The sequence below is a fragment of the Tupaia chinensis genome, unplaced genomic scaffold, assembly GCF_000334495.1.
Source record: "Tupaia chinensis unplaced genomic scaffold, TupChi_1.0 Scaffold000244_1, whole genome shotgun sequence".
Classification (NCBI taxonomy): Eukaryota; Metazoa; Chordata; class Mammalia; order Scandentia; family Tupaiidae; genus Tupaia; species Tupaia belangeri.
Genome location: NW_006159722.1, coordinates 571,815 through 599,425, shown reverse-complemented (window position 1 = coordinate 599,425; position 27,611 = coordinate 571,815). Strand labels below are relative to the sequence as shown.

Sequence of the window (27,611 nt, the reverse complement as noted above, 5' to 3'; positions counted from 1 at the left end):
AATGGAAAGCAATTAGCCAAATCAACAAACTGAGACGTCTAAGTTTTGGTCCGTAGAGTGAAGAAAGCATAAACTGTCTGAAAAATCTCCATATGAAAATAAATTACAGTAAGTAGAGCACTTATAGCGCCAGAGACAAGGACGAGGCACTGTGGAAAGGTTTACGTTGGTGAGGGCTGTGGCGAAGTATACTCCCTACTGTCTGGCTCAGGGCGAGTTTGTAGAGTTGGTGCAGCACTTTCAGGTATAGAGCTGTCTTATTACATATAGATCAAGTATATGCCAATATTTGATTTTATCCCTGATTTGAAGGAATAAAGGAATCATCATGGCCTGATGAATAAAAGACATTATATTTGAAAACTTCCAGTTTATCCAATTAGTATGCACCAAGTATTTATAATTAATATTCAAGCTGGTATTCTAGGCCCATAAGGGAAAACTGCTGGTTTGCTAGTCCAATGCATACATGACTAAGTGAATGTCCAAATCCCATCTCTGTAAGAAAAACTAAATTGACATTCCATATGTGAAATATATCGACTTGGTATCACCATAGAACAGAAACTACTAATCCTTATGTAAATTATGAAAAGTAAATGCTGCAGGGCAGTGGATTTAAAACTTGTTTTGGCTGTGAAATTCTTTTTTCCAACAAACTCTTTAACATAGCTTGTTTTAACAAAAAAGGTAAAACGACTGAAGTGGACCTGAGAAATCCAAATTTCTTTTCTTCCTTCCCAAAGGCACACTACTTCCCACTCCCAACATTAGGACAGCAATGCCTGTGGCACCCTAGGGCACCTAGGTGCAGTTTAAAAATAACAGCTACAGAGAGAACTCTTTCACTGGAAAGGACTGTTTAAGATTTTATTTTATTTTTTTTTGTATAAAACATTGAAAATTCTAAAATTTCATCATCTCGTTTTTTGTGGATAATATTTTTAGAAAATAAATTGGTGAAAATATTCATTAAAAAAGTAGAATAATTTCAGTGGCTTCTAAATACTATTCCATACTTGGTTTGCTCGTGGAAATGGTTAATTTCAAGCCTGAAAAATGGAAAATACAAGATGAGCCTAGAAGATGCTGTTGCATTAAAAAAGACTAAAGTACCCAAAGAAAGATGGCAACCTATCAAGAGGGCAAGGAAGCCGGCTTAAAAGGGGCTCCCACTGGCCAAACTTGGGTCCGTATGAGCACCAAAGTATCTTCTTTATATACTGTGGAAGGAAGTGAGATGGAGTGAATCAAATCATCAAAACATGCTAAAATAAATGGGTAAAAATTTGATGAGGGGCTTGGGTAAGTATTCAGTCACAAAAGGATCTCCGAACTTAGTTACAAAGGGGAAAATAGTTTAAAAAGGAGAAACCTAGAGGAAGCAAACTTAACCAAGTGATAAGAGTAAATATCAATGAAATTTGAAAAAGCTAATAACATATGACTCCTAATATGATGTACATAGAAACACGACATCGGGGCCAAAGGTAGAGTAGTACTTAAGGCACTGAATTTGCATATGGTCCACTGCTGTTCGAGTTCTGGATCTGGTGGCTTGAAACTCATGCCCAGCACTTGTGCATGCGTGCCCACAGTCCCGAGAGGAGAATGGAGGAGAAGGGATTGTGGCGTGGTCATTCCCACTAGGGTGTGATTTCTCTCTCTCTCTGTCGCTCTAGCAAGTGCATGCGCCCTATAGCAAAAATCCCTAAAGAAAAGGGAACACAGTATCATTTATTTGGTATTCTAGTGAAAAAAGCAAAACCTAAATTTGATCATGAATTTGAGAAAAACTCAAATTGACAGTCATACTACAAAATAAGTTTGTGTGCTTTTAAAAATAAACTCAAATCAAGAAAGACAAAAATGAGATGGAAGAGTTGTCAATTAAAAGAAAAAGACCTCACAAATAAATGTAATATCTAACCCTTAACTGGGAAAATGCCTATAAAGAATATTATTATTATCCCTAATTAATTATAGATGTAAAAATCCTCAATAAAATATAACAAACAGATTTCAGCAGCATATTAAAAGCACTGTACACTTTGACCAAGATTTATCCCAGGAATGTGGAAACATACACAACTCCGTATAATAATAGTGTTGATATATATATATATATATGTGTGTGTGTGTGTGTGTGTATATATATATATATAACTCACATTAACATAACAAAGAGAAAAACACATGATCATCTCAAGCAATGCAGAGAAAGTACTTGACAAAATCCAACATTCTTTCATGAGGAATTTCCGTAGTATAATAAAGGCTCCAGATACCATCTCAGTGGTGAAAGACGGAAAGCTTACCCCTACAGTTAGGAGTAAGACAACGATGCCTGCTTTTACACTTCCATTCAACGCAGTACTGGAAATTTTAGCATGAAAAATTAGGTAAGAAAAAAAAAAGTATTCAAAATTGAAAAAGAGGAAGTAAAGCTATGTCTGTTCATGGGTAAAATGATTTTATGTATAGGAAGCCCTAAAGGATCCACAAAAAAGGCTGAGGAACAGAATAAGGAATCCATTTTCAGTACATTATGGCATCACAGAAAAAAACAAAACAAAAAACTGACCACCAAAATATGCCAATTTCATTTATATTTGGTATTGATAGCTCCCAAATAGCAACACAGACTTTAAGGCCTATTATTTATGAGCATTATAAGATGTTCTGGATTGAATCTGATCTCAGTAGAAAAATAACATAATATATAAATTTTAATACTTTTATCAGAATTTTTCATTTGTTTTCATTTCACTATTTATAAATCTTAAACACTCCACTGTACATTTAATATTTCAAGTGACACACCTGAAGTAATTCTTTGTATAAGCATTCACCATATTTTTAAAATTACTTGAGCAGAAGAAATACTACTAAGGTAGTATATTTCAAGTCAACTTTACTAGTTACACTAATTAATACTATACTGCTATAAATGAAATATGGCAAAATTCTAATTCCTCTCAGAAAGGGTCTTGACTGTTTCCTTCAGTTTTTTAGGCCACTTTCATACACACAAATAAAAACATCTTAGTTGTCCATAAATCTGTATTTAATCTTCGAATGACCCTCTTCAATAAAAAAAGAAACAAAAAACGTGAGGCCAGGTGGTAGGACAGTGGTAGTACAGTGGACTCACACAGGTTAAGTTCTGGGTTTGTGTCTGGGTCATCCCTGATTATACTGTAGATGTGCACTCGCTTCAGTGATCTGGGCCAGCTGAGGCTGCTGGGAATCACAGCATGAAGAACCCCTGTCTGACTCTCTGCTGTCTGTGTGTCTATCTTTCTCAAAATGAATAAATAAGTAAGTAAATAAATAAACTTTAAAGGAAAAAAAAAAAACAAGGAAATTAATCGCTTACCTTTAAACTAACCTAACAACAACAAAAAAGGCACACTGCCATCTGACTAGCCATTAAGTGATTTAAATTTATTGGGTTGTTTCCATAAGTTTTCTACAATATAGTTTCAAGACAGGAAATACATAGTTGAAAAAAAAAAAAAAGAGATCTGGAACCATTGAGAACAGAACAAAAGGACTACTAGAGTATTCAATGCAGCCAAGGTTAGAAAACATTTTACTATTTCTAGATTGTTTTTCAATGTAGTCTGCTATCTTATTGAGATGATTTAGTAGAGTACATATTCTTTCCAGCTATCCTTCTGGTTTCATTGAAAGATAATCCTCCCTGAAATTCTTGATTTTTGTCCAAGGTCAAGGCCTTCTGGGTAATGGAAACTAAAGTGCTATGAAGACAGAGAATACTTCCACTCCCTAAGAGCTGTTTTCTACCATTCTAAGGGTAATATCTAGAAACTTCTTTCTGATTTCCCAAGGAGCCAACTGCTTACATTCCAGAGTACAAACTTCTTGTCTGAAGAGAAGGCCTGTTTAGATTCCAGAGTAAAAGAAAAGATTCTTGGTCTACTTCTCTCTCTCTAGAGTAGGGCAGATGTGCTCTCCGCTCCTACAGTAGCTCTGCTTCATAATTTTGGAGCTTTTTTCCTGTGGTGTATGTAATTCATGCACACTTAGGTAGTGGATTTCACGCAGCCTTGTAGAGAGGTAGGGAGGAGAAACACGGGCTGTTCTTTGAATTGGCCTGGCAGGCTACTTTAGAATATGGCAGGGGAATATCTTAGATTCTTCAGACTTTCACATTTAGCAGATATCTGACTGTATTTCTGAACCAGTCACAAAATTGATGAATGCTGTATAATTTGCAAATGTCCACTTAATTTGCCATAATATGGTTACAGGTGAACTTTCCATTTATGTATTTATAAAACAAGAAAAAATGGAAAAGGGTATAAAACCATTGTATTGTTATCACAGAAACAGAACCCTATTTTACAACATTAACTATAAAGACATAATTTCTTACGTCTCACCTGTTCTCACATATGTTATACTGAAAACAAATAAAATTTGCTAAGAACTCTAGCTACATATAAAGAGTATACATCTGCAATAATTAAATACATTTAAATATTTAGCTCCCCTTTGGCACTTTGAGAAAACAATGGATAATTTTCAGAATTTCTTGGACCACAAAATTTTAAAACTTGGCTTTAATCAAAAATACTATTTGTTCAATTTTAACAAAGATTTCCATAAACATCTAACATATAAATGCTTATGGTGGTAACTAAACTTATTAAATATGTCTATCACCTCCTTAAGTCCAAATATAAGCTGGAAACCAGCTAATAAAGAAATTCAATACATCATTCTCTAGAATGAGATAAAAGGCTATCATATTAACTTCTGATAATTCAATGTAAAGTATCCTGAAGAGCTGTCTAGATAATTTTCTGACTTTATAAAAGACAAAAAAATGATATAGTCAAATATTGTTCTAGTTCTAGTCAAGAACTACTACTCAAGTTCTACTATATTTAAACAACAATATAAATGACTCAAGTAATAGTATAAAGTAGGTATGTATGCAGAGTAGGCTTTATTTCATCAGAATAATGAAAATACTAAAAATATAAAGTATGTGACAGAAGTAAATACTTTGAAATAGACTCAATAGTTCTTTTACATTATTTAACTCAGCAGTTATATATTTACTACAATTTAATATTTTAACCACAAAAATCATATCCATAAAATACTAAATAATCTAATATATCCATTTAAGTAGGACTATTTCATCTAAATTATTCTGATCTATACTGAATCTTTCAAAAACCAAAACTTATAACACAGTATATATAACCTTACTTCAGAAAATATGTATTTAATGCATTTGCTACATGCTTATAAAGCATATTTCCAAAGACCAATAGTAATAGTTATTTTTATGCAAGGCATTCCGAAGGTTTGAAACAAAACAGAGGAAAATTCTATAATGATATGGTTTAAAACAGTAAATCTAGGACAGCAGATGGAGTAATGGTTACATCACTGGACTCCCACGTAGGAGACTACAGTTTGAGTCCTAAATCCAGCAACTTAAAATTCACACCATGCACATGTGTGTACATGTCCTAGATGCTGAGAGGAGACTGGAGGAGAAAGGGCTGCAGCATGGCCATCCCCCCGGGGGGTGATTTCTCACTTTCTGTCTCTCCATCTCTTTCTGTCTCTTCAGTGAGTACAGAATCTCAGTAGCAAAAACAAACAAACAAACAAACAAAACAAACAAAAAAAAAAACTCTTAAAAACAAAAACAAAAAGAACACAGCAAATCATAAAAAAGCAGAGGAGAGACCAGCAGATGGGGTAAAGTTTATGTTGTTGGACTCCCACATAGTTGACCATGGTTCAAGTTCTGGACCCAGTGGGTTAAACTCATGCCAAGGGCGTGTGCGTGCGTACTCAAAAATTTCGAGGAAAATGGACAAGGGACTGTGGCATGGCCATTTCCACTAGGCGGGTGATTTCTCACTTTCTGTCCTCTGTCTCACTAGGGAGTGCACGTGCCTTGTAGTAAACAACTCTCTCTCTCTCTTTTTTTTTTTTCCAAAAAAAAAAAGAAAGGGCAGAACAACTTGTATTATCTTTGTATTTTGTTACTTAAAAGATAAAGTTGCATAGTTAAAGGTAGGAACCAAAGACACAAAGAAATGAGAAAGTGGATGGAAAAGCTGTTAACTCCTACCAGCTGCACTGTAAAGAGCAGCCAGAAGAGGGCCAGAAGGATGCAGGCAGAGCAGTTAGGAAGTGGCTGGAACGGTCTAGGGAAGACATGATGACTGCCTGACAAGAGAGTGGTTTTGAGCATAGGTGGAGGGCAGCACAAAGAGAAAAAGGCAAATTTGAGAGATCCTTAGGAGTTAAAATAGAGAGGCATTTATGAGGGATTAAAAATAACTAAGGTAAATAATGTTGATAAGGATAATTTTTAAGTTTCTGGCTTATGGAACCAAATCTATATAGTCACAGTATTTACTGAAGTAAAAACTAATGAAATAAAACTGGTTTAGGGGAAAGATTATAAAATTGGTTTGGACATACTGCATTTGAAATACCCAAGAGAAAAGGTCGAACATATAGATTCCATCTGGAAAAAGAGTACTGGGTTAGAAACAAAAACATACGAGACCTGTCTATAAGATCATTAATGTGATGGGTTCAAACCACAAGAAAACACTGCAAAATGTGAAAACAGTTAAGGATCAAACCAGTAGAGAGAAAAAAGGCTATAAAGAGAAAGAAAAAGAATGACCAGGACACAGCAGGTGGCATAGTGATTAAGGTAGTAGACTCCCACATGGCCAACCACAGTTTAAGTCCCTGACCTGGTGGCTTGAAAAATCACACCCAGTGCACGTGTGGGCAAGCCTAAAATCCCAAAGGGAGAATGGAGGAGAAAGGATTGTGGTACAGGTACCTCCCCTGGGGGAGTGATTTCTCAATTTATCTCTCTTGGTCTCTTTGGGTGTCTCTGGTCACTCTGAGTCTCTCTTGCACCCTATGGCAAAACCTAAAAAAAGAAAAAGAATGGCCAAAAGAGATTAGAGGGTAGAATAAAACAAGAGCCATAAAAGAAAAGTCAGCCTTTTTTCCTATTTCAACTTGTACAATATAACCCCTACATTTTTTTTTTTTTTTTGGAGAGGTTTTGCTATAGGGAGTGTGCGCTCGCCAGACAGACAGAGAGACAGAAAGCGAGAAATCACCGCCCAGGTGGGATGGTCACGTTGCCATCCCTTCTCCTCCAGTCTCCTCTCGGGATCTTGGGCATGCACGCACACGCGCCCAGCGTGAGTTTTAAGCCACTGGGTCCGGAACGCGAACCACGGTCAACTATGTGGGAGTCCAGCAACATAGCCATTATGCTAACTACTGGTCCCATAACCCCTACATTTAACCTTCTGACTATGAGCTCCTCTTGTCAGGGAATTTTGCCTTTCTTATTTTTATTTATATTTATTTATTAAATTTGCTATAGGGCACATGTACTTACCCAAGAGAGACAGAAAGGAACTGAAAAAGCACCCTCCCCCGCAAGAAAGAATGGTCACACTGTAATACCTTCTCCTTTATGGAGCACAAACGCACATGTGCCTGGTATGGTTTTCAAGCCACTGGGACTCGGATTGGAACCATACAGTCAGCCATGTGGGATCCACAGCTGCCTTAACCATCATGCCACTGGCTGGCCCAGAAATATTCCCTTTAAAATTTTTTTTGTTGTTTTGTTTTAGCAAAATGTATTAACCTTTTTACTGGTCTTGATATTTAGTTAGAATCTCCTAATCATTGGCTTTGGAAGGTTAGAGAGCAGAATGTATAGTCAACATCATTCTTCTTGTTCCTAAATTAAGACTGACCATGATTTTATAAAAATATTTATTATTCCACTTTTTGATCAGTCTAATAGTGTAAGCAATATAAAAAAAAATCATGCCATCTAGATTTTTATCTAAATATCAGATAATTGCCATTTTTAAAACAAATTACATTTCCATTGACACCTTCTTTTTTTTCTTTATGGAGAGATTTTTCGCTATAAGGCACGATCGCTCGGCAGACAGACAGACAGAGAGACAGAAAGCCAGAAATCACCCCCCAGGGGGGATGGTCACGCCACAATCCCTTCCCCTCCATTCTCCTCTCGGGATCTTGGGCACACACGCACATGTGCCTGGCGTGAGTTTTAAGCCACCAGGTCCGGGACACGAACCGCGGTCAACTACGTGAGAGTCCAGCAACATAGCCATTACGTTAACTGCTGGTTCCCGCCATTGACACTTTCTATACAAAGGTTTAAGAGCTATTCTTTTTCAAATAACTGTGTAGAATTAAAATGTAAATCCAAACACAGCAAAAATAAAAGATATGGAAGGACATTAATCTTCAGCTTCTTTCTGAAAATGTTCAGAAAGTATCCTCTTCAAATAATGAACAAAACTTCAGTTTATAGGTTTACTGAAATGAAACAGCATCACTTACCAATGACCAAATCTTTTTTTTTTTTTCTGTAGAGGTTTTTTTCCTATAGGGTGCATGCCCTCACCAGAAAGACCCAGAGAGACAGAGAGACAGAAAGCGAGAAATCATTCCCCAGGAGGGATGGCCACGCTGCAATCCCTTCTCCTCCATACTCCTCTTGGGATCTTGGGCATGCACATACATGCGTCTGGCATAAGTTTAAGCCACTGGGTCCGGGACTTGAACTGCGGTTGTCTACATGGGAGTCCAGCGATATAGCCATTCCACTAACTGTTGGTTCCCTAATGACCAAATCTTGAAGTTTAGAAGAAGAGGTATTTATCTATGTACTGTACTATCAGAAAGCAAGGAAAGATTGATAATTAGGTGACAACATTGTATTGTATTTAAGAAGAAATTTGTAAAATAAATGTCCCTCTATTGATCACAATTGAAAATAAGCATTTATTAATACCCCAAATGTACTGTACAGAGAGGAGAGGATATTGTAGCTTATAGTATTAAGAAATGATTGCTCTTAAACTATAATATCTAACTTTTAAAAATACAAGTTTATAATTCTAATTATTTTTTATAAATTTTCATTATATTATAGCAGAGGGTCATTCTATGATGGCAGTATTCTCTTTGCCTTCACTTTAGCCAAATGTTAATGTCAATTCTCAACCATCTGGGATTTGAGCCAAATTGATACTTTTAATGTACTTACAACTCTTTATTTCAAATACGTCATTCACAAAATGTCTATAACAGTGATCAAAAAATTAATAAATAATGAATAAGTGAAGAACCTGAACTCCTTATCCTCTTTATCCCATAAAAAGAGCAGTGATAATGAAAGAAAAGTATATGAAGTATCGACTATTACTTTTAATGTATAATGTACACATGTATACTAAAGTAAAAATTCTGAGCAAATATTAATACAGATGACTTACCAAAACCTGTTCCTTGCCTTTGAAACATGAAGGATAAGAAAATTTCAATTTAATATAAGACTCAACAAAGCTTTTCATTTCCTTTTCCTTTTTTTTTTTTTTTGAGGGAAAAGCTAGTTAATTTTTAAAAAATCTCTTCCACGAGTGAGACCCAGAGAGACACCATCCTCAACAGGGACCCTACCCCACAATCTACCCTCAGCCTTCAGCTAGCCCTGGATCATGGGCAAGTGTGTAACTGGCATACTTAGGGAGGTCTCCTGACTCAAACTGGTAACCTTCTGTATTAGGGAGTTTTTGAAGATGACTCATTAGAAAAAGAACTGTCTACTAATTATAATCAATGAGAAAAAAGACAAAAAGACATACATCTAAAGAAAGACATACATATGAATAAATAAATAAATAGACATACATCTATAAATTTTCATCTAAATAAAGGCTGATATTTAGCATTAATCCAAGGTTGAATAAGACTTTGTCTTTAATACTGCAAAGTCTTTTATTCCTTGAAATTGGAGGTAGCTTTTGAGTAAAAAACTACTAAGTAAGGATTGTAACTTTCTTGACAACATGAAAAACGAACAAGTTACATACTAAATATACCATAATCTCTGAGGAGGTTTCTAATTTCTTTTCTTATCACTGTAACAAAGTTTGTATAACAAGAAAAATCTCAATAGAGTTAAGCATCAATTATTTTCCCATTCTGCAAGTTACACAGGAGGAGGGGAATTATTAACAGAAATGATAAAGCTGTACTCGCATTTGGTAACACAAAGCGAAGCTTACAAATGAGACGTCTCATTAGTTTGAGCAGATGGATCAAAATTAAAGGCTGAATCGCCAACTTTTAATTTCCCAGTAGCCAAGAAGAGCTTGAAGTCTTGCAGAGTAGGACTGTTGAAAAGTCAACATGAAAAGATTTTCTCCATCTGTCATCACACATGCCTGAGTGGAACACAACTGCCTCCTACTGTTTTTAATACGTTTAAGGCAAAGCTGCACATAAAATCTATTAAGTACATGAGCACACATATTTAGATGATTGGTATACTAAAATCCATGGACTAGTATGATCAGAGAATTACCAGCATGGCTTTTGAACATGAAATTTGTTCTAATTTAATCCAAATGAGGAGTAACTAAATGAATTCATTTATGTATTTCAAAGGAAACTGTTACCTTTTAATATGAAATGTGTTAACTGCCTGAGAGTCATCTTTTTTTTTTTTTTAATGGATACATAACGATCTGAAAAGTATACTGCTATTCTGATACAATCAAAGTACTTGGGGAAGCCAACCCAAGGAGAAAATCCAAATACTACATTAGCTGAAGGCAAGAAAACAAACTCAAGAGTATTCACTGGAGGTTTTTTTTTTGTTTTTGAAGATTGGGGTGTAACAAGGTAATAGTCGGGAAATTTTGTTTTCTTAATCAATTAGTTTTATTGAACTTGAATACTCATTTCCATATTTCATCCTTCTGTACACTAACTGCTAAGATATATTTAGAAGGCAACAAAATGGAGCAAAGTTTAAGTACACAGCTCCACCAGAAATTACTTGATGATTCCTTAATAACAAAGAAAAATACGTGTAACAAATACATAGTTGGCTGCTTACCAATGTACTGATACGCAGATATTTTTAACCATAACAAAATTCTAGAAGCAAATTTCTGTCCACATACACATATACATACACACACACATACACAGAATTTATTAAATATTCAATAAAATATTTAAATAGAAGAGTCTCTTAGGACAGACATACAGAATTTCTAGTCATCAGAGTTAGATAGGATAATGTAATTGAAGAGTTAATCTGGCTGTCAGTTTTTAAGATAAAGTTAAAAGGCTGCTGAATTATATATATTTTTAATTTACTGATGAATGGATATGTACAAATTTACTTATTCAAAATAACCATTCAGAACCTTACATCAAGACAGCCAAGTGACTGGAGTAACATTATCTTCAACCTCAGTTATGAGTAAGAAAATCCAGAAACTCTTTTCCACCGAGAAATTCTATGTTGACCTTCTAACAAAAGCAGAGGGCATAATACTATAGCTTAGTGACGGTATCCCTTTGAGGAGATAGGGAAAAACAATCCTGTGAGGGGGCTCTAAGCTCCTGAAAACATGAGTCTCCATAATCAATGAATGCTACGTAGTAGTAGATCTTGTAGGGCGGAAAAAATATCAAGGATTGCCAACTTTATTGAAATAAAAATCTACCTCAGCTTCCAAATCAAAATGTGTGACAGTCCTGCTTTCCAAGTATCTATAGTACATTGTAGATCTCAGTGCTGAACGTACTACAAAGGTATTCAGCAGAAGCTACCACTTATCAGGCTAAATGATTTGATAGACCAGAGTACTCAGCCCATCTAGTTGCAGACAAGAGACTTAAACAGAGCAATCATTTGGAAGAGTGATACCAAAAAAGATTGACGGTTTTGACAACTTTTTCAGAGTTTTACATACAATGCAGGTAAATTTAAAAGATTGTGTTTTGTTCTTGAATTATGTTGCAAAGAGTTCTTCACCTGAGATGACTACAAAAGTAAATGAGACCATTGCCTTTGTACTTGTAATCTGAAGGCACCGACCCGGGTATCGTAACACTAGCAATACTAGACATGACTTTTCAACTGGTGGGCCACAGTCATGATGCATTTCATATTTTCCATCATACTCATCTCACTAAGTATGCTACATCATTAAGAGTCAAGGCAATTCATCACAATCAAATCATACTTATCAAAGAGTTCCTTTGCATGTGATACTATAGTAGGAATTAAACCAACAATGCTTCCTTATAACCCAATCTTTCTTGGGAAACTTATCCTATTGGAACACAAAATTTAAAAGGACAATATTGCTTAGAGCACACCGATTAAAAGTTTAATTATAACATCATTAATTGAAACATTTATTTACTTTTTAATGTTATTATTTCTATTTGTGCTTCTGTTATATTTTGACATAGCAAAAATATAATACATTAGAGAATTTATAGCACTACAGACAACTGTATTGAATTAGAGAAACTATAGGAATCACAGGGGAAAAAAAAGAACATTAAGGGAATAAAATAAAATTTTAAAACCGGAACCAACAGAAACTACCACTGAGTAGTGGAATTGGTAGTGATTATTTTTCCCACTCAGTTTTCTGTTTGGTATTCCCAAGGGATAAATTTGTTTAAAATATATTTTTATTTAGTCTTTTTTATTAATCATATATAAATCACACTTTAAAATTGCAATGACAAAGGTCAAATGTCCACAGATTCACAGCATGAAACAAAAATTCAGCAAGAATAGGTTTTTGTAATTGACAATTACAAAAGCATATACACAAACCAAAGCATGAAAAATATAATATGTAATGCATGTATTATTAGAATCATGGCTCACAGTTAATAGTTTCCAATTAAGAAAAAATTTCACCGGTATGATACCACTCTGTTTTAGGTGCCTTAAGAGTGCAAGAAAATTCAAAATGGCAAGAACACACAGATCAAAACCTTACATAGCACTACATTTGTAACACTATTCAGAAAAAAAAGGCATGTTTACAAAATCCTATGTAAATCTGCTGTGACAACAACATGTTATAACTCATCTGTAAAGAGATTATAGGGTTAGGTTAACAAGACCATAAAATATGGCCATCCGTGACCTAAGCCCATTTTATAAAAATCTAGACCTTATACCTATAACTAGATATTTATTTTAAACAAAGACTTATTTACTTAATTTTATTTATTATTATTTTAAAATTTGCTATAGGGCATATGTGCTCACCAGAGAGAGACAGAAAGAGAGAGAAAGAGAGAGAGAACATAAGAAAGTAAGCCACCAGATTCAGGACTCAAACCATGGTCAAACATGTGGGGAGTCCAGTGCCCTAACCACCATACCATCTGCTGACCCCCTAGCTAATCTTTAAACATGAAAAATGAACAACAGGTAGAAAGATGATCACTATGTTAAAAACATTATTATATTTAATAAAAGTTGCAAACATGTAAAGCATTCACAAATGGAGGGGAAACCAATAACGAACAGAAGAGCTCAACTTCCTGGCAAAGGTACAGTGCAAGGTTCTAAAGATGTTATGGGTTATATCAACACCAAGACCTGTATTTAAATCCTAGTGCCACTTTTCTGTAGCTCCATGACTTCAGAAAGCTATATAACTAGTATTAGGCTCATTTCTTATGTTAATAAAAAGAAATAATCAGAGCACGGAGAAGATTAGAAGTCCAGGGACTTACATGGTGCCTGAAAATTAGAACCAGAATAAAATGATTTTTCTTCCATATATTAAAATTGCAAAGAACATGTAGAAAAAATGAAAAACATTTATTCATTATGGAAGTAAGTGAATATTATTGTATAGATATGATTATAATTTAGTAATGCATTATAACGAATAGTTAAAATTAACTTTAAATAAGTCACAAGTGTAAATGTATAAAAATTTAAAAAATAATGGTATAATGATAAAATAATAGGAAACTCTGAAATAAATTTTAATACTGTTATTTTTCTCTTTATAAATATAAAAAGTACAGGAGATACGTAGGTTTACCCAAACCTTTCAAAAGTCTTATTATGAAAAACAAACATTAGCTCTAATCAGTCAAACACAGAAACAGAGACAGGAACCCTAAACTTCACTTTTCAGGGCACGCAGCCTAACGGAAGATCATAGGTATCCTGCTCTAATTCTTCTTTGGAACAAGGGATTTGAGCACAGATCTAGATATTATCTCAGATCCAAAAGTTTCTTAGTAGGCTCTCAAACTATAATCCTACTTCACACAGTCACCCACAGTGAAGTTTTAATGAGACAAAAGTACAGTAGATGACGACAGCCGGGAAGTCACACATTCTTCAAGAATTGGCAGTCAGGGATTTCATGTCGAGCAAACAAGAGGCAGTTAAATAATAGATCTTGCCCCTAATGATTAAACGCCCCCAGACAGCATCCGTATTTTGTAAGTAAGGATTTTTTTCTGTGAATATGCTAGCCCCCACTACAGTAGAGGAAACAGTACAAGAGTAATATCAGAATTTGTTAAATTAAAACATTTATTTGGCTTTTTATCCAACTACAGTAGGAGAGAGAACTGCTACATTACCCAACATTAGGGATAAAACTAAACATTATTATTATTATTTTTTTTTTTGGAGAGATTTTCACTGTAGGGCGCGTGCGCTCGCCAGACAGACAGAGAGAGACATAGAGACAGAAAGCGAGAAATCACCTCCCAGGGGGGATGGTCACGCTGCAATCCCTTCTCCTCCATTCTCCTCTCGGGATCTTGGGCACGCATGCACATGCGCCCGGCGTGAGTTTTAAGCCACCGGGTCCGGGACGTGAACCACAGTCGACTACGTGGGAGTCCAGCGACATAGCCATTACGCTAACTGCTGGTTCCCCCTAAACATTATTTTTTGAAGAATATTTTAAAGTGTAAGATTATTGGGGGATAAACCTGGAGTATGATAATGTGTATATTTAAAGAACAATTATAAACAGCATAGTAAAGTCTATAACCTAAAAAGATGAGTGACTTACAGTTTTTAAGGTCTCAGTATCCAGTTGTAGTATTGCCAACAGCATTGTTTGTATTAAGCTATTTATTTATACTGTCAGAACTTACAACCATTTGTGTTTACATGCATGTTTATACACACACACACACACATATATATATATATTCATCACTCTCACTACAAAATGTTTTGCAACAACTTTTTTTTTACTCTATAAAAGTGATTTATCCTGAAAAAAAGTGATTTATTCTGATGTTCCATAGTAAGGTAGCAAGTGTCTACTTATCTGGTCATTAAGTGCTAGCTGTGAGAGAGAATAATGACACTTTAATTTCTTTAATACTATGGGCAACAAGTTAGAGTAGTGGCTTAGTAGTGGCTTCGTAGTGCCTTCTTAACATTTTTTCATAATACTTACAAGGTAATTCAATTATAAAAGTTACTGTTAAGAAAGACAGGTATTTTCCTGACTAGAGTCAAAAGATAAATTATCTTTTACATGATCCATAGTAAAATATTTATATTTTGATTTTCATTACTTAAAAAGAGAAAATAAAAAACACCTTTTACAGAACTTTTTTTATAATGACGTCTATCATAAACTAGAAAAGATTCTTTTGTGATGGAAGAAATTCCATCACAATTAAAAATTCTCATGTAAAATGTTATTAACCTGCAGATCAAAATTAGACGAAGATCCAGAATAGCCAACACAGAAGTGAAAGAGGACAAAGTCAAAGGACTGACACTACCTTCAAGATTTACCATAAAGCAGTAGTAAATAAGGCACTGTGGTTCTGGCAAAAGAATACCAAATAAACCAATGAAACAGAACAGAGCTCCCCTGATAGACCCACATAAATCACTCAACTGATTTTTGACAAAGAAGCAATGACTGAAGAGAGACTTTTGACAAATGGTGCTGGAACAACTGGATATCCCCATGAGAGGAAAAAAAAAAAATCTAAATTTTATACCTCTCACAAAAATGAATTAAAGATGGATCACTGACTCAAATGTAAAACTTGAGACTATAAAACTTTTAGAGGATAACATAGGAAAATTCTAGGTGACCTTGGACATGGCAATGAGCTTTATATATAACACCAAAGTGACCTATGAATAAAATAATTGCTAAGCTAGACTTCATTAAATTTAAAAAGTTCTGTTCTGTGAAACATGTTCTTAAGAGAATGAGAAGTCACAGCTGGGAGAAAATATTTATAAAAGATAGATAAAAAGCTGTTAAACAAAATAAAGGAAGAACTCTTAAGCACAACAATTAGAAAATGAATAACTGACTTAAAAATGGTAAAATACTGGGTCATCAGGACCCAGTATTTCTATATAGTTTTGCATAGAAAAACATAGAAAAATACCTCATGACTTCCTGGATAACCTAATATATGGAAAGAGACCTTACCAAAGAAGAGACATAGGACAAACCAGCAAATTAAAAAAATGCTCCACATTACATGTCATTAGGAAAATGCACATTAAGTAAACAATGAGATACCACCACAAACCTATGAGAATGGCCAAAATGGTGGTGAGGATGTGGACAAATGGGAACTCTAAAACACTTGCTGGTGAAAATGAAAAACAGCATAGTTATTTAATACTCTGAAAGACAGTTTGGTGGTTTTTTACAACCTAAACATACTTTTACTAATATAATCAAATAATCACACTTCTTGGTATTTACTCAAATGAGCTGAAAACTTATGGCCTAACAAAAACAAAGATGTTTTTAGTAGCTTCATTTATAGTTGTCAAGCTTGGATGCAACTAACATGTCCTTTATTAGGTACATGGATAAACTATGGTACATCCAGACAATGGAATATTTTCCAGTACTAAAAGAAAAATTGACTTTGGGACCAGCAGCTGGCGTAATGGCTATGTCACTGGACTCTCATATAGTCGGCCACGGTTCGAGTCCTGAATCCTGTAGCTTAAACTCACGCTGGGTGCTTGTGCGTGTGTGCCAAAGATCCCAAGAGGAGAATGGAGGAGAAGGGACTGTGGTGTGACCATCCTCCCTGGGGTGTGATTTCTCGCTTTCTGTCTCTCTTTCTGGCGAGTGTATTAAGCCCTATAGCAAAAACCTCTCAAAGAAAAAGACCTATCAACGTGTAAAATGACATAGAGTAACTTACTTATTATTTACCAGAAGAAGCTAACCTCAAAAGGCTACATACTATGTGATTCAAACTATATGATATTCTAGAAAAAAGCAAAACTATGGGGACATGAAAAAGATTAGTGGTTGTCAAGGGGAATAAGTTAAGCACAGAGATATTTTAGGACAAAGATACTCTTCTGTATTACACTGTAACGGCAGACACACGCCATCATATGTTTGTCAAAACCCATGGAAAGAACAATACCAAGAGTTATTCCTAATGTAAACTACGGCCTTTGGGTAATATTTACATTAATGTAGGTTCACCCATAGTAAGGGTGGCGCAGAATGTTGATAACGGGAATCTGTGCTTATGCAATGACAAGGGGTATATAAACACCCAACTTTCCACCCATTTTTGCTATAAAGATGAAACTGCTCATGCTTGCTTCTGCGGCATATATACTAAAATTGGAACAATACAGAGACAATTAACATGGCCCCTGCACAAGGATGACACACAAATTTGTTTTTTTTTTTCTTTCTTTTTTTTTTGGAGAGGTTTTTGCTATAGGGCGCGTGCGCTCACCAGACAGAGAGAGACAGAGAGACAGAAAGCGAGAAATCACCCCCTGGGGGGATGTCCACGCCACAATCCCTTCTCCTTCATTCTCCTCTCGGGATCTTGGGCATGCACACACATGCGCCCGCTGTGAGTTTTAAGCCACCGGGTCCGGGACGTGAACCGTGGTCAACTACATGGGAGTTCAGCAACATAGCCATTATGCTAACTGCTGGTCCCAACACACAAATTTGTAAAGCACTCAATTTTTAAAAAAATAAAACTGATCTATAAAATGAATATATTTTTAAAAAGGATAAATGGATAAAATACTTAAATATATACTGAATCATTCTGATATAGCATCCACAAATAAGTGTTTATAGACTACACAGGTACATTCCTTAGCTAACAATATAGTTTCTATCTTCTTTTAAAATTTTTATTATTGTTATTATTTCTTTATAATTTGTCATAGGGTCGTGCACTCCTGAGAGAGAGAGAGAGAGAGAGAGAGAGAGAGAGAGAGAGAGAGAGAAAGTGAGAAAGCAAGCCACTAGATCTGGGACTTGAACCATGTTTGGCCATGTGGGAGTCTAGTGCCTTAACCATCATGTGCCTGCTGGCCCAGTTTCTATCTTCTATAATATATATGTTGCAAATAAATGTATATGGTGATACCATCTAGCTAATTACATTGAATTTATAGTACTCTTTTTGCAAGAAGGGCTGCCATGCAGGACATTTCTTTCTTTTAAGACCTTCTATGAAATACTTTCAAAAGTTTCTCTAGAGTCCATTTTGGGATCGTCAGACATTCACTACAAATAAATTTCATGATACAATCTAGAACAGAATGAGCAAACAAGAACTTACAAGTAAATGAGCTGGCTTTAAGTTTTGTAAGTGAAATTTTATTGGCATGCAGCTATGTCCATTTATTTATATTTTGTCCATGCTTGCTTTTACGCTACAGCAGCTGAGTTGAGTAGCTGCCACAGAGAACAAAAGGCCTACAAAGCCTTAAATATTTACTGCCCTAACCTTTATAGAAAAATTTTTCAGGCTTCTGACACAGAATGGTAATTTTTTTTTGCTTTAAAGAAAGAATATTAATTTTTTGAATACTTTATTTGTAAAATGACAGATAATGTAACTATAAAACAGATTTCAACTAAGGATCAAAGAAGGACGTTAATATAAAACAAATGCAAAAAAAAGTGATATGACACAATGGTTAGCAAGACTCTGTGCTCACATATACTGGATTTGAAAGCACACAAGTAGAATGACCTAAACATGTTATTTTATTTTGCATAGAACCTTATTTTCTTTATCTACCAAGTGAGAAAAACAATACCTGGCTTATAGGCTGCTGAGAGAATTCAACGTGATAACAAATTTAAGATAATTATATCAGTTTGAAGTATATCCTAATAATTAGGAAAGGTTAACTATTATTATTATTATTACTATTACCACTATTAGTATATATTATAAATAAGCCTAATTTCTTTTCTTTTAAAGTTATTCTTAAAACCAAGTACATTCTCTTGAAATTAGTTAAAAATATGATTTTAAACTGCTTCTTAAAAAGGGACTGGAGACCAGCAGCTGGCGTAATGTCTATGTCACTGGACTCCCATGTAGTCAACCGCTGTTCCAGTCCCGGACCCAGTGGCTTAAACTCACGCCAGGCGCATGTGCATGTGTGCCCAAGATCCCGAGAAGAGAATGGAGGAGAAGGGACTGCGGCGTGGCCATCCCCCCTGGGGATCTTTCTGTCTTTCTGGTGAGCACATGCGCCCTAGCAAAAACCTCTCAAAAAAAAGGGACAAAATGCCTCAAAGATGCTCAACAAGTAGTGTTCCAGGCATTCGAGTTCAATTCACCTTTGATATATTTTACATATTGGGACTGCAAACTAAACTCAGTCTGGGAAAAAGGACTCCATTATCATTTTAAATTATTTTAAAAACAAAGGGGACCCAGACATAGTGAGATGTACTGCTAAGATTCAATGCTCCAAGGGATGGAAAAAAGAAGGGCTAGATTCAATTTCTGTGGTTGGATGCAGTGCTGAATGCCTCTAATCCCAGTGACAGAAGAGGTGAAGATCATATACTCAAGGCTGGACTGAGCAACACTGTGAGATCTTGTCTTAAAACAACCACAAAGGCACGGTGGCATATTCCTGTAGTTCCAGTAGGGACCCTAAGGCAAGGAAATTGTGTCATGGAGAAATGCTGTATTTATAAGAAAAATACATGGGGCCAGCAGGTGGTGCCATGGTGGTTAAGACGATAGACTCCTGCATGGCTGACCATGGTTTGAGTCTCGGTCCTGGCAGCTTGAAAATCATGCCAAGAGTGTGTGTGTGTATGTGCCCAAAATCTCAGGAGGAGAACGAAGGAGAAGGGATTATATGACAGCCATCCCTTCAGGGGGTGATTTCTCACTTTCTCTTTCACTGTCTTTTTGTCTCTGTCTAGTGAGCACCTGTATTCTATGGCAAAAGCCTTCAAAAGAAAAACAAAACAAAACAAACAAAAAACTCAAAAAAACCAAAACCTGAAGTATTGAAAAATACTTCATATGTCATAAAAGATTAATATTATAGAAAAAAAATCCCATAATAAAATAAAGTTATCCCAAGAACATAAACAATTGGATGACTGGTTTATTTCTTATTTCTTTGTTTATTTTGGAGAGAGTTATGCTATAGGGCACAGGCACTCACCAAAGAAACAGAGAGTGAGAAATCACCGCCCAGGGGGATGGCCATGACACAATCTCTTCTCCTCCATTCTCCTTGGGATCTTGGGTACGCATGAACACTGTTCTGTGGTGAGTTTTAAGTTGCCGGGTCCAGGACTTGAACCATGATCAACTACCTGGGAGTCCAGCAATGTAACCATTTTGCCATCTGCTGGTCTTGATAATGAATTTTTATATAAACAATAATTATACTTTTTTCTTTAACAATCTTGACTATTTGAATATGGAGAGTTTAAAAATGAGACATCTTAATTTCTAAATACCACAAAACACAAAACTTTATTATATGTGTTACATTTAAACTGATCCTACTGCATGAAAGTAGTAAAAATAATATAAAGTTTAACATTTTTACATTATGTTAAAATATACAAATTAAGATTTTGATGTGTGAGAAAAGGGTGTGTTTTTAAAAAGAAACAGAAATGTAAAAAATAAAAACCCTTTCTTTTAAATCATCACTAAAAATGGCAAACAAAATAGCATGACCAGTTAATTTTGGAATAATATTTTCAATAAATATTTTTTATGATTTTCATGGTTATCCATTGGGCAAAATCAGGCATTAAGAAATAAAATCTCTGAATCATTATCTCAGAATTCAAGAAAAATTTTCTTAACTGGAGAGTCTAAAAATTAATAACTTTTATCATTAAGCACTCTTAAAATCAGATTTAAGTCAATTAAGTTACCTGGTGTCCAGCCTTTACTTGCTTCAAAACACTTTCATAACATACTTCATCCATGTTATTCAATTGCTGCATCTTAAAATTTTCAAAATATGAAAAATATCAAATAAAGCAATTATAAACTTTATAAATAAAACTTGACTAAGTATAATACATTTTAAAATTTTCAGATTAACTAGAGCACAAAAGCAACAGACACAATCTAAATATCTGACATATAACAAGCCATTAAGTAAAAACAAAAAGAATACAATGAAAAAACAAAACAGCTTAGACGATAGTTTGGGAGTACTTTTTTTTAAAATTTATTTTAATTAATTAATTAATTAATTGTTTTTTGAAGAGGTTTTTGTTACAGGGCGTGTGCGCTCACAAGAAAGACAGAGACAGAGAGACAGACAGCAAGAAATCACTTCCCCACCAAGGAAGGATGGCCACGCCACAATCCCTTCTTCATTCTCTTCTCAGGATCTTGGGCACACACGCACACGCACCTGGCACGAGTGTAAGCCACTGGGTTCCAGGATTTGAACCACGATCGACTACATGTGAGTCCAGTGACATAGACATTACGCCAACTGCTGATCCCAAGAGTACTAACTACTTAACGGCACTAAGCTTTTAAAAGACATTGTCTTGGGACCAACAGATGACGTAATGGACTCCCACATGATAGACCATGGTTCAAGTTTTGTCCAAAGCCATTATGTAACACTCACACTGCTTCCCCATATTTTTTTTTTTCATAGTAACTGAATCATGAGTTTCTGAATGAAACTCAGAAACCTACAAGGATTTCTTTTTTTTAAAGAATAACAAATTAATAACTGTTATAAGCATATTAGACACTACTCTGGGGAAATGCTTAATGGTTAACAACTGCATATTTCTACTAACTGTAAAACTAATATATTTTAATAAGCCAAAAGCTTATTAAACATAACTTATTTATATATCTATAACAAACATATAGTTTACTATTTACATTATATACGTAAATATTTTTCAATTTTGTCAAATTTCTGAACCTTCAAAATAATTATAATAGTTTATTATCTAATATCATTCCTTTCATGATTATAATAGTAAAATACTGCTGTAAAAAATACATTGAATTTAATTAGCTTTAAGTGATTTACCCATTTGTATAATAAAGTAGAAAGGAAATCAGGTTTAAGTTAGCTGATGAGCATGTGAAACAATTTTCTTCTCTTTGTATCTCTGCTATCATTTAAATTATAAAGAGGAAAACAATCTAAATCTATACAGAGATAGTTTTTTATCTATCCTAATGATACATTAAAATGAATCAAATAATCAAATGTCTGTAAGACATGACTGAAGAAAAAAAACTAAGCAGAAAGTAATACTGAAATACACCTGAATTTTTTTTTTTTTTTTTTTGGAGAGGTTTTTCGCTATAGGGTGCATGTGCTCGCCAGACAGACAGAAAGAGACATAGAGACAGAAAGCGAGAAATCACCCCCCCCCAGGGGGATGGCCACGCCGCAATCCCTTCTCCTCCATTCTCCTCTTGGGATCTTGGGCACACATGCACACGTGCCCGGAGTGAGTTTTAAGTCACCGGGTCCGGGACGCAAACCGCAGTCGACTATGTGGGAGTCCAGCGACATAGCCATTATGCTAACTGCTGGTTCCCACACTTGAAATTCTTAATGAAGGTCAAAATGCGTTAATCATAACTATCACCATATCATAAACTATGCTTTTGGTCATAAATCTAAAATGGTTCCTTATAATTCCATAGATATCTTACTTTTATACAATGCAGTTACAGCATGTTAAGTTAGTAGCAGACACTTCTAATATTTCTATTATAAAGTTCTATTATAGCTGAAATTTTATCATACTGTAAGTAAAAATAGCCCAATTTTACCAAAAAAATTGTTTTTAGGCAAAAAGCAAGGCAGTACATTAAAGGCCAAAGTTGATATAGTAACACATATCTAGAGTTCTTTTAGTTAAAAAAATCAAATGGCCTGCCTGTGAATATTTTTCTAGAACAATTTCTTCCACATGAAAAGGCTGACAAAAATGATAAATATTTACATTTTAAACATGGTTCCCTTCATATTATAAAACAAGTCTACAAAAAGCACCCTAATAGTGCAATGGCACTTGAATGAATGACATAAAATGACATAAAACTTTTTAAAGAAGCACTGTACAGAATTTCAGATATGCCATTTACATACCTAATTAATATAAACATAATAACTTAAATAGAACACTTCCCTTGATGATCGCTGCCATGAAATTATTTTTAATTGCATATGTGGTATTTCACAAGGCCCTTCAATCATACCAAAATAACTTTTGAGACATTTAACAGCTGAAATTACAAAATATACATGGAAAATAGAAATGCAAACTATTGCAAGCAACTTCCTGGAGGAAGACTCCTTCCATTACAAAGAGCTGAGGAAGTGTGCTTGATTTTGTCTGGGATATTACATTTGTAATGCTTTTAAAATTGTCTTTATCTAATATCAAACAAGTATTCAATAATACATTAACATAACTATTTTAGAAAATGAGAGTATTATAACAATGAGTATTTACCTTATTTGCACTTTTAATCCCTAAAAATGTTTGTCCAAGAGGTACTGGTCGAAAACGGCCATCAAAGTAGAAAAGTCCAATATAGGGATTAACATGTAAAAATGTAGCCACATCGAGGTAGTTAGGTAAGGTTGCAGATAATCCAAGAATCCTTATCATGCTCTGTGTAGATTCAACCTATACAGGTTATTTTAATTAGAGATGAATTTAATTAAATATAGGTTATTTAAAGTAATTTAACTAAGTAAAATTGTCAGGTGTCCAAATAATAAGATCCTTCTAAGAATTGCCCATGGAGATGAGTTCCGAGGTCAATTGAGGGTCCCATATAAGAGTTTACAGGCAATAATTCACAGACTTCATTAAATAGATATACAATAGAGCTCTGCACCCATTATGATTAAAAATGTGACACCAGGCAGTGGTTCAGTAGTAATGTAACTGGATCCACATGGAAAAGTCCTGAGCTCAATGTTCCAAGACCTCCCTGAGCATGACATCATCTGTGCTGGCTGAAAGCAGGATCGGATATATGAAGACCCTGCTGGGAGCGCCTGTCTTTCTGTCTCTTTCGCTCTCTCTGCTTTACTCTTTCATGGAAGAAATAAATAAACTAAAAACAAACCAATGGAATTTATATTAAATAGCTATATACTATACATACACTATACATATTCACCTAAAAAGTTTTATTTTTGAAAACTTTTGGGTTGTGGGGAAAGTCATGATGCATTCTTGAATAGAAAATCACAAAAAAGTACATCATGACATTCCTGATGACCTAATAAAATAAGAGTATTTTGAAGTTTTCTCTTTATCCTTAGCCCAAAAAATAAGCATTCAATTTTTATGATGTTTTCATTTATAACCTAAGTACAGACAAAATCTCCCCACTCACTGAAAGTAAATTTATTCAACATGGTTAAATATAAAGGATTGGGGATTTATAAAATTTTTATCTTTTCCAAATTTCTCCCAATCATGGCAAATGTGTTGCAAATTTAGTCCCTAGTATGACTATGCAAGTTCAGATGCTGAACAGATCTATACTGCATTGGAATTGTTTCCTATGGTGCTTGTGCATTACTTACAAATGTTGAAGGTATAATGCGAAACACTGCCATCTACTGGAAACATATGGTAATCACAGGAGATAAACAAGCAAGACCTTTAATTTTTTAAATAAAAATAATTTTGAGCACTGCACTAAAACTTTGGAAATATGGAAAGAGCCACATACACCCTTCTGTAAAGATTAAGATCTAGTAAGAGATACGTATGAATACAGAATTATAGAAAATTGTGTGAAATTGTAAGGAAAGCTATGATACGTGCTAAAATGTACAAAGTGAGTGAAGAGGGCATTAAGAGAAGATGCTGTTCATTTGACTGGGGAACCAGCACCACTTCACAGAAGAGGCATTTGACAGATTCAAAAGAATAGTAGATTGTGAATCAATAGATGTGTGGAGGGATACAGAATGCAGGCATTACAGAATTTTACATTTACAATCACCTCCGAACCAATACATTCTGCCTCAAGTAAGATCAGTTTCGCCTCTGAAAAGACACTTAATGGTACTGACAAGGAAGTAGGGGAAAAGCAAACAGGTTTTTCTGGCTGGAAACTGTGAGAGTTGATGGGTGTGCAGAAGTTAAGATGAGAGAGATCAAAACTTTAATAGTTTTTAATATCCATTTAAAAATTTGAACATTTTTCTTAAGATAACAAACAACAAGTAAAGAAGAATTATATTAGGGACAAGTTATTAGAAAGGGATATGTTTAAGGGAGTTTTTAAAGGTAAAGATGAAAGGTACATTGCAGTTCCTTTAGGCTAAGAAAGAGAAATTACAGACATAGGAGAGAGGGGGTGACATAGGCTAGCTTGGTGATTCAGCAGTAATATGCTCCCCAGTTGACCTGTACATGCCAGGTTCCAGTGCCTGTAATCCTGGCCGGCTAGAAAGGCTGGTGGGAGTGTTTGTGTGTTGCTGGATGGGAGGAGGGACTGACGGCAATGCAAGACGCTATTAACTCTGCTTCTCTCTCTCATGGGAGAAAAAAAGGTGCTTAAAAAGAAGAATGAGCAACTTATAGAATGTAAAGAAAGGTCCAAGGCAAAGAGAGAAGGAACTGCTAAAAAAAACATTAGGGGATGTAATGATGAGTATGCTATGGTAGAGAAGGGAGAAGTTTTTTCTAGGTTAAGAAAGGAAGGTGGTGGGGGGACCAGCAGGTAGCATAACGGCTATGTCGCTGAACTCCCACGTAGCCGAATCCCGGGCCCAGTGGCTTAAACTCATGCTGGGCACATGTGCATGCGTGCCCAAGATCTCGAGAGGAGAATGGAGTAGAAGGGATTACAGCGTGGCCATCCCCCCGGCAGGGGGGTGACTTTTCACTTTCTGTCTCTCTGTCTCTCTATTTCAGGCGAGCTTATGCGCCCTATAGCAAAAACCTCTCCAAAAAAAAAAAAAAGAGATGGAAGGGGAATAGTTGAAAAGTAGGGGAATTCAAGCATGGATGACTATTTCCATGCAGTAAAAAGTAGTGTTATGGAAAAATGAAGTGACAAAGCGTGACAGAAGGGACTGGTGAAGCTTGGAAATAGTTACTTTAGGGAAAAAGAAGAAAAGCTGTTTAGAAGTTTCAGGGTAATCCCAAGAAGCCAGGTGAGTTTCAAGTTCATGAATGCATAGTAAGCACCCCAGTCTGTGCACGTGCACCGACATTAGCCTACTTTAAAGCATAATCTTTGCAACTACTGGTTAGTAGTTTGGCTAGAGGTTGTAATTTTTCCATATACTTAGAAGTTAAGTAAGTTAAGGTTATTGATTAATTAGTCATGGAGTCTTGGCTCTGTCATAAAGAAAATAAAGACAAGAGAAAAGTAATAAGAGACAGTAATAAATGGGAAATGAAATTTAGCATTCTTGATTAGGCTAAAAAACTGGTATTCACATATTTTCTATATTTGTACAATCTACTGAAAAATTTTAATACGAGTATTTAAAAATATGTTAATATTTCTATCTGATATAGTATCTGTTTCCTTCATGAGTATAAAGGCTGACAAAAAACTTCATAAGACTCCCGACATTGGTAAATTTCCAATTCTGGATTGGACTATTTGAGAATAACCAAAAATGTCCCAAACTAGAGAAAACATGTATGTGTTTCCTTTGAAAAGTATCAATTAAGATTAGGTACAGGAAGCAATCATTTTTCCTTGTACCTATTAAAAAAACGTAAATCCTGTTCTTACTTTGGGGTCACAGACAAGTGGATCAAAACAATAATATGCTCCCATTATCCCATGTTCTATTACATCTTTTTAAACATTTTTAAATTTCATTTTCTTTTATACATTCAATCACATTATTTAGCTTACAAAGTGAACATTTCAACATATGAACATCTCTCCGTAGTCCAGCTGATAAAAACTATAAAATTATCTTCAACAGATAATACCACATTTCTTTGTCCCATTAATGCCTGGATGTAAATACCAGATACAGAGTGTGTGAAAGAGTAGAGTCTAAGGAAGAACATCTATTCATTTTAATTCAGCTCAGGTAATATTATATTTAGCTTTGCAATTATGGTTTAAAATGAAAGTTTCCTGTATTTCTTTTGATGAAAGAGATTCCAATAAAATAAGATTTGGAAGAAAGACAGGAACTTTTACTATGAAAATGAAATGGCTAAAGGTTTCTCCACACTAAAATTACCTTTATTCTTATGAACTATGCATGTTACAATATGCTTTGAATGCCATATTTTAAATTTAAGAGCTCCTCTTACCTGCCGTAAAGTACGTGCGACTATGCTTTCTAACACTGGCCCTCTATCTTCATGTAGCAGATGAACTTCATCAAGAATAAGGAGCTTTACAATTTGAGAAAGAGCTACATCCCCAACACTCTT

At 35.0% G+C, this 27,611-nt stretch overlaps 1 protein-coding gene and 1 non-coding gene across 2 annotated transcripts in view; one reads left to right on the top strand and one right to left on the bottom strand.

Annotated features, from left to right (window-relative positions):
- Positions 1-27,611, bottom strand: part of ASCC3 (activating signal cointegrator 1 complex subunit 3) — a 402,674-nt gene that overhangs the window by 225,064 nt on the left and 149,999 nt on the right. Inside the window, 3 exon segments of the mRNA XM_006148783.2 lie at positions 21,102-21,173; positions 23,682-23,858; positions 27,489-27,611. The exon segment at positions 27,489-27,611 is cut by the window's right edge and continues 54 nt beyond it. Coding sequence (XP_006148845.1) covers positions 21,102-21,173; positions 23,682-23,858; positions 27,489-27,611 — 372 coding nt within the window.
- On the top strand, positions 17,511-17,617 carry LOC114007851 (U6 spliceosomal RNA). Its single transcript, XR_003549435.1, has one exon. It is a non-coding gene; the product is annotated as a U6 spliceosomal RNA (small nuclear RNA).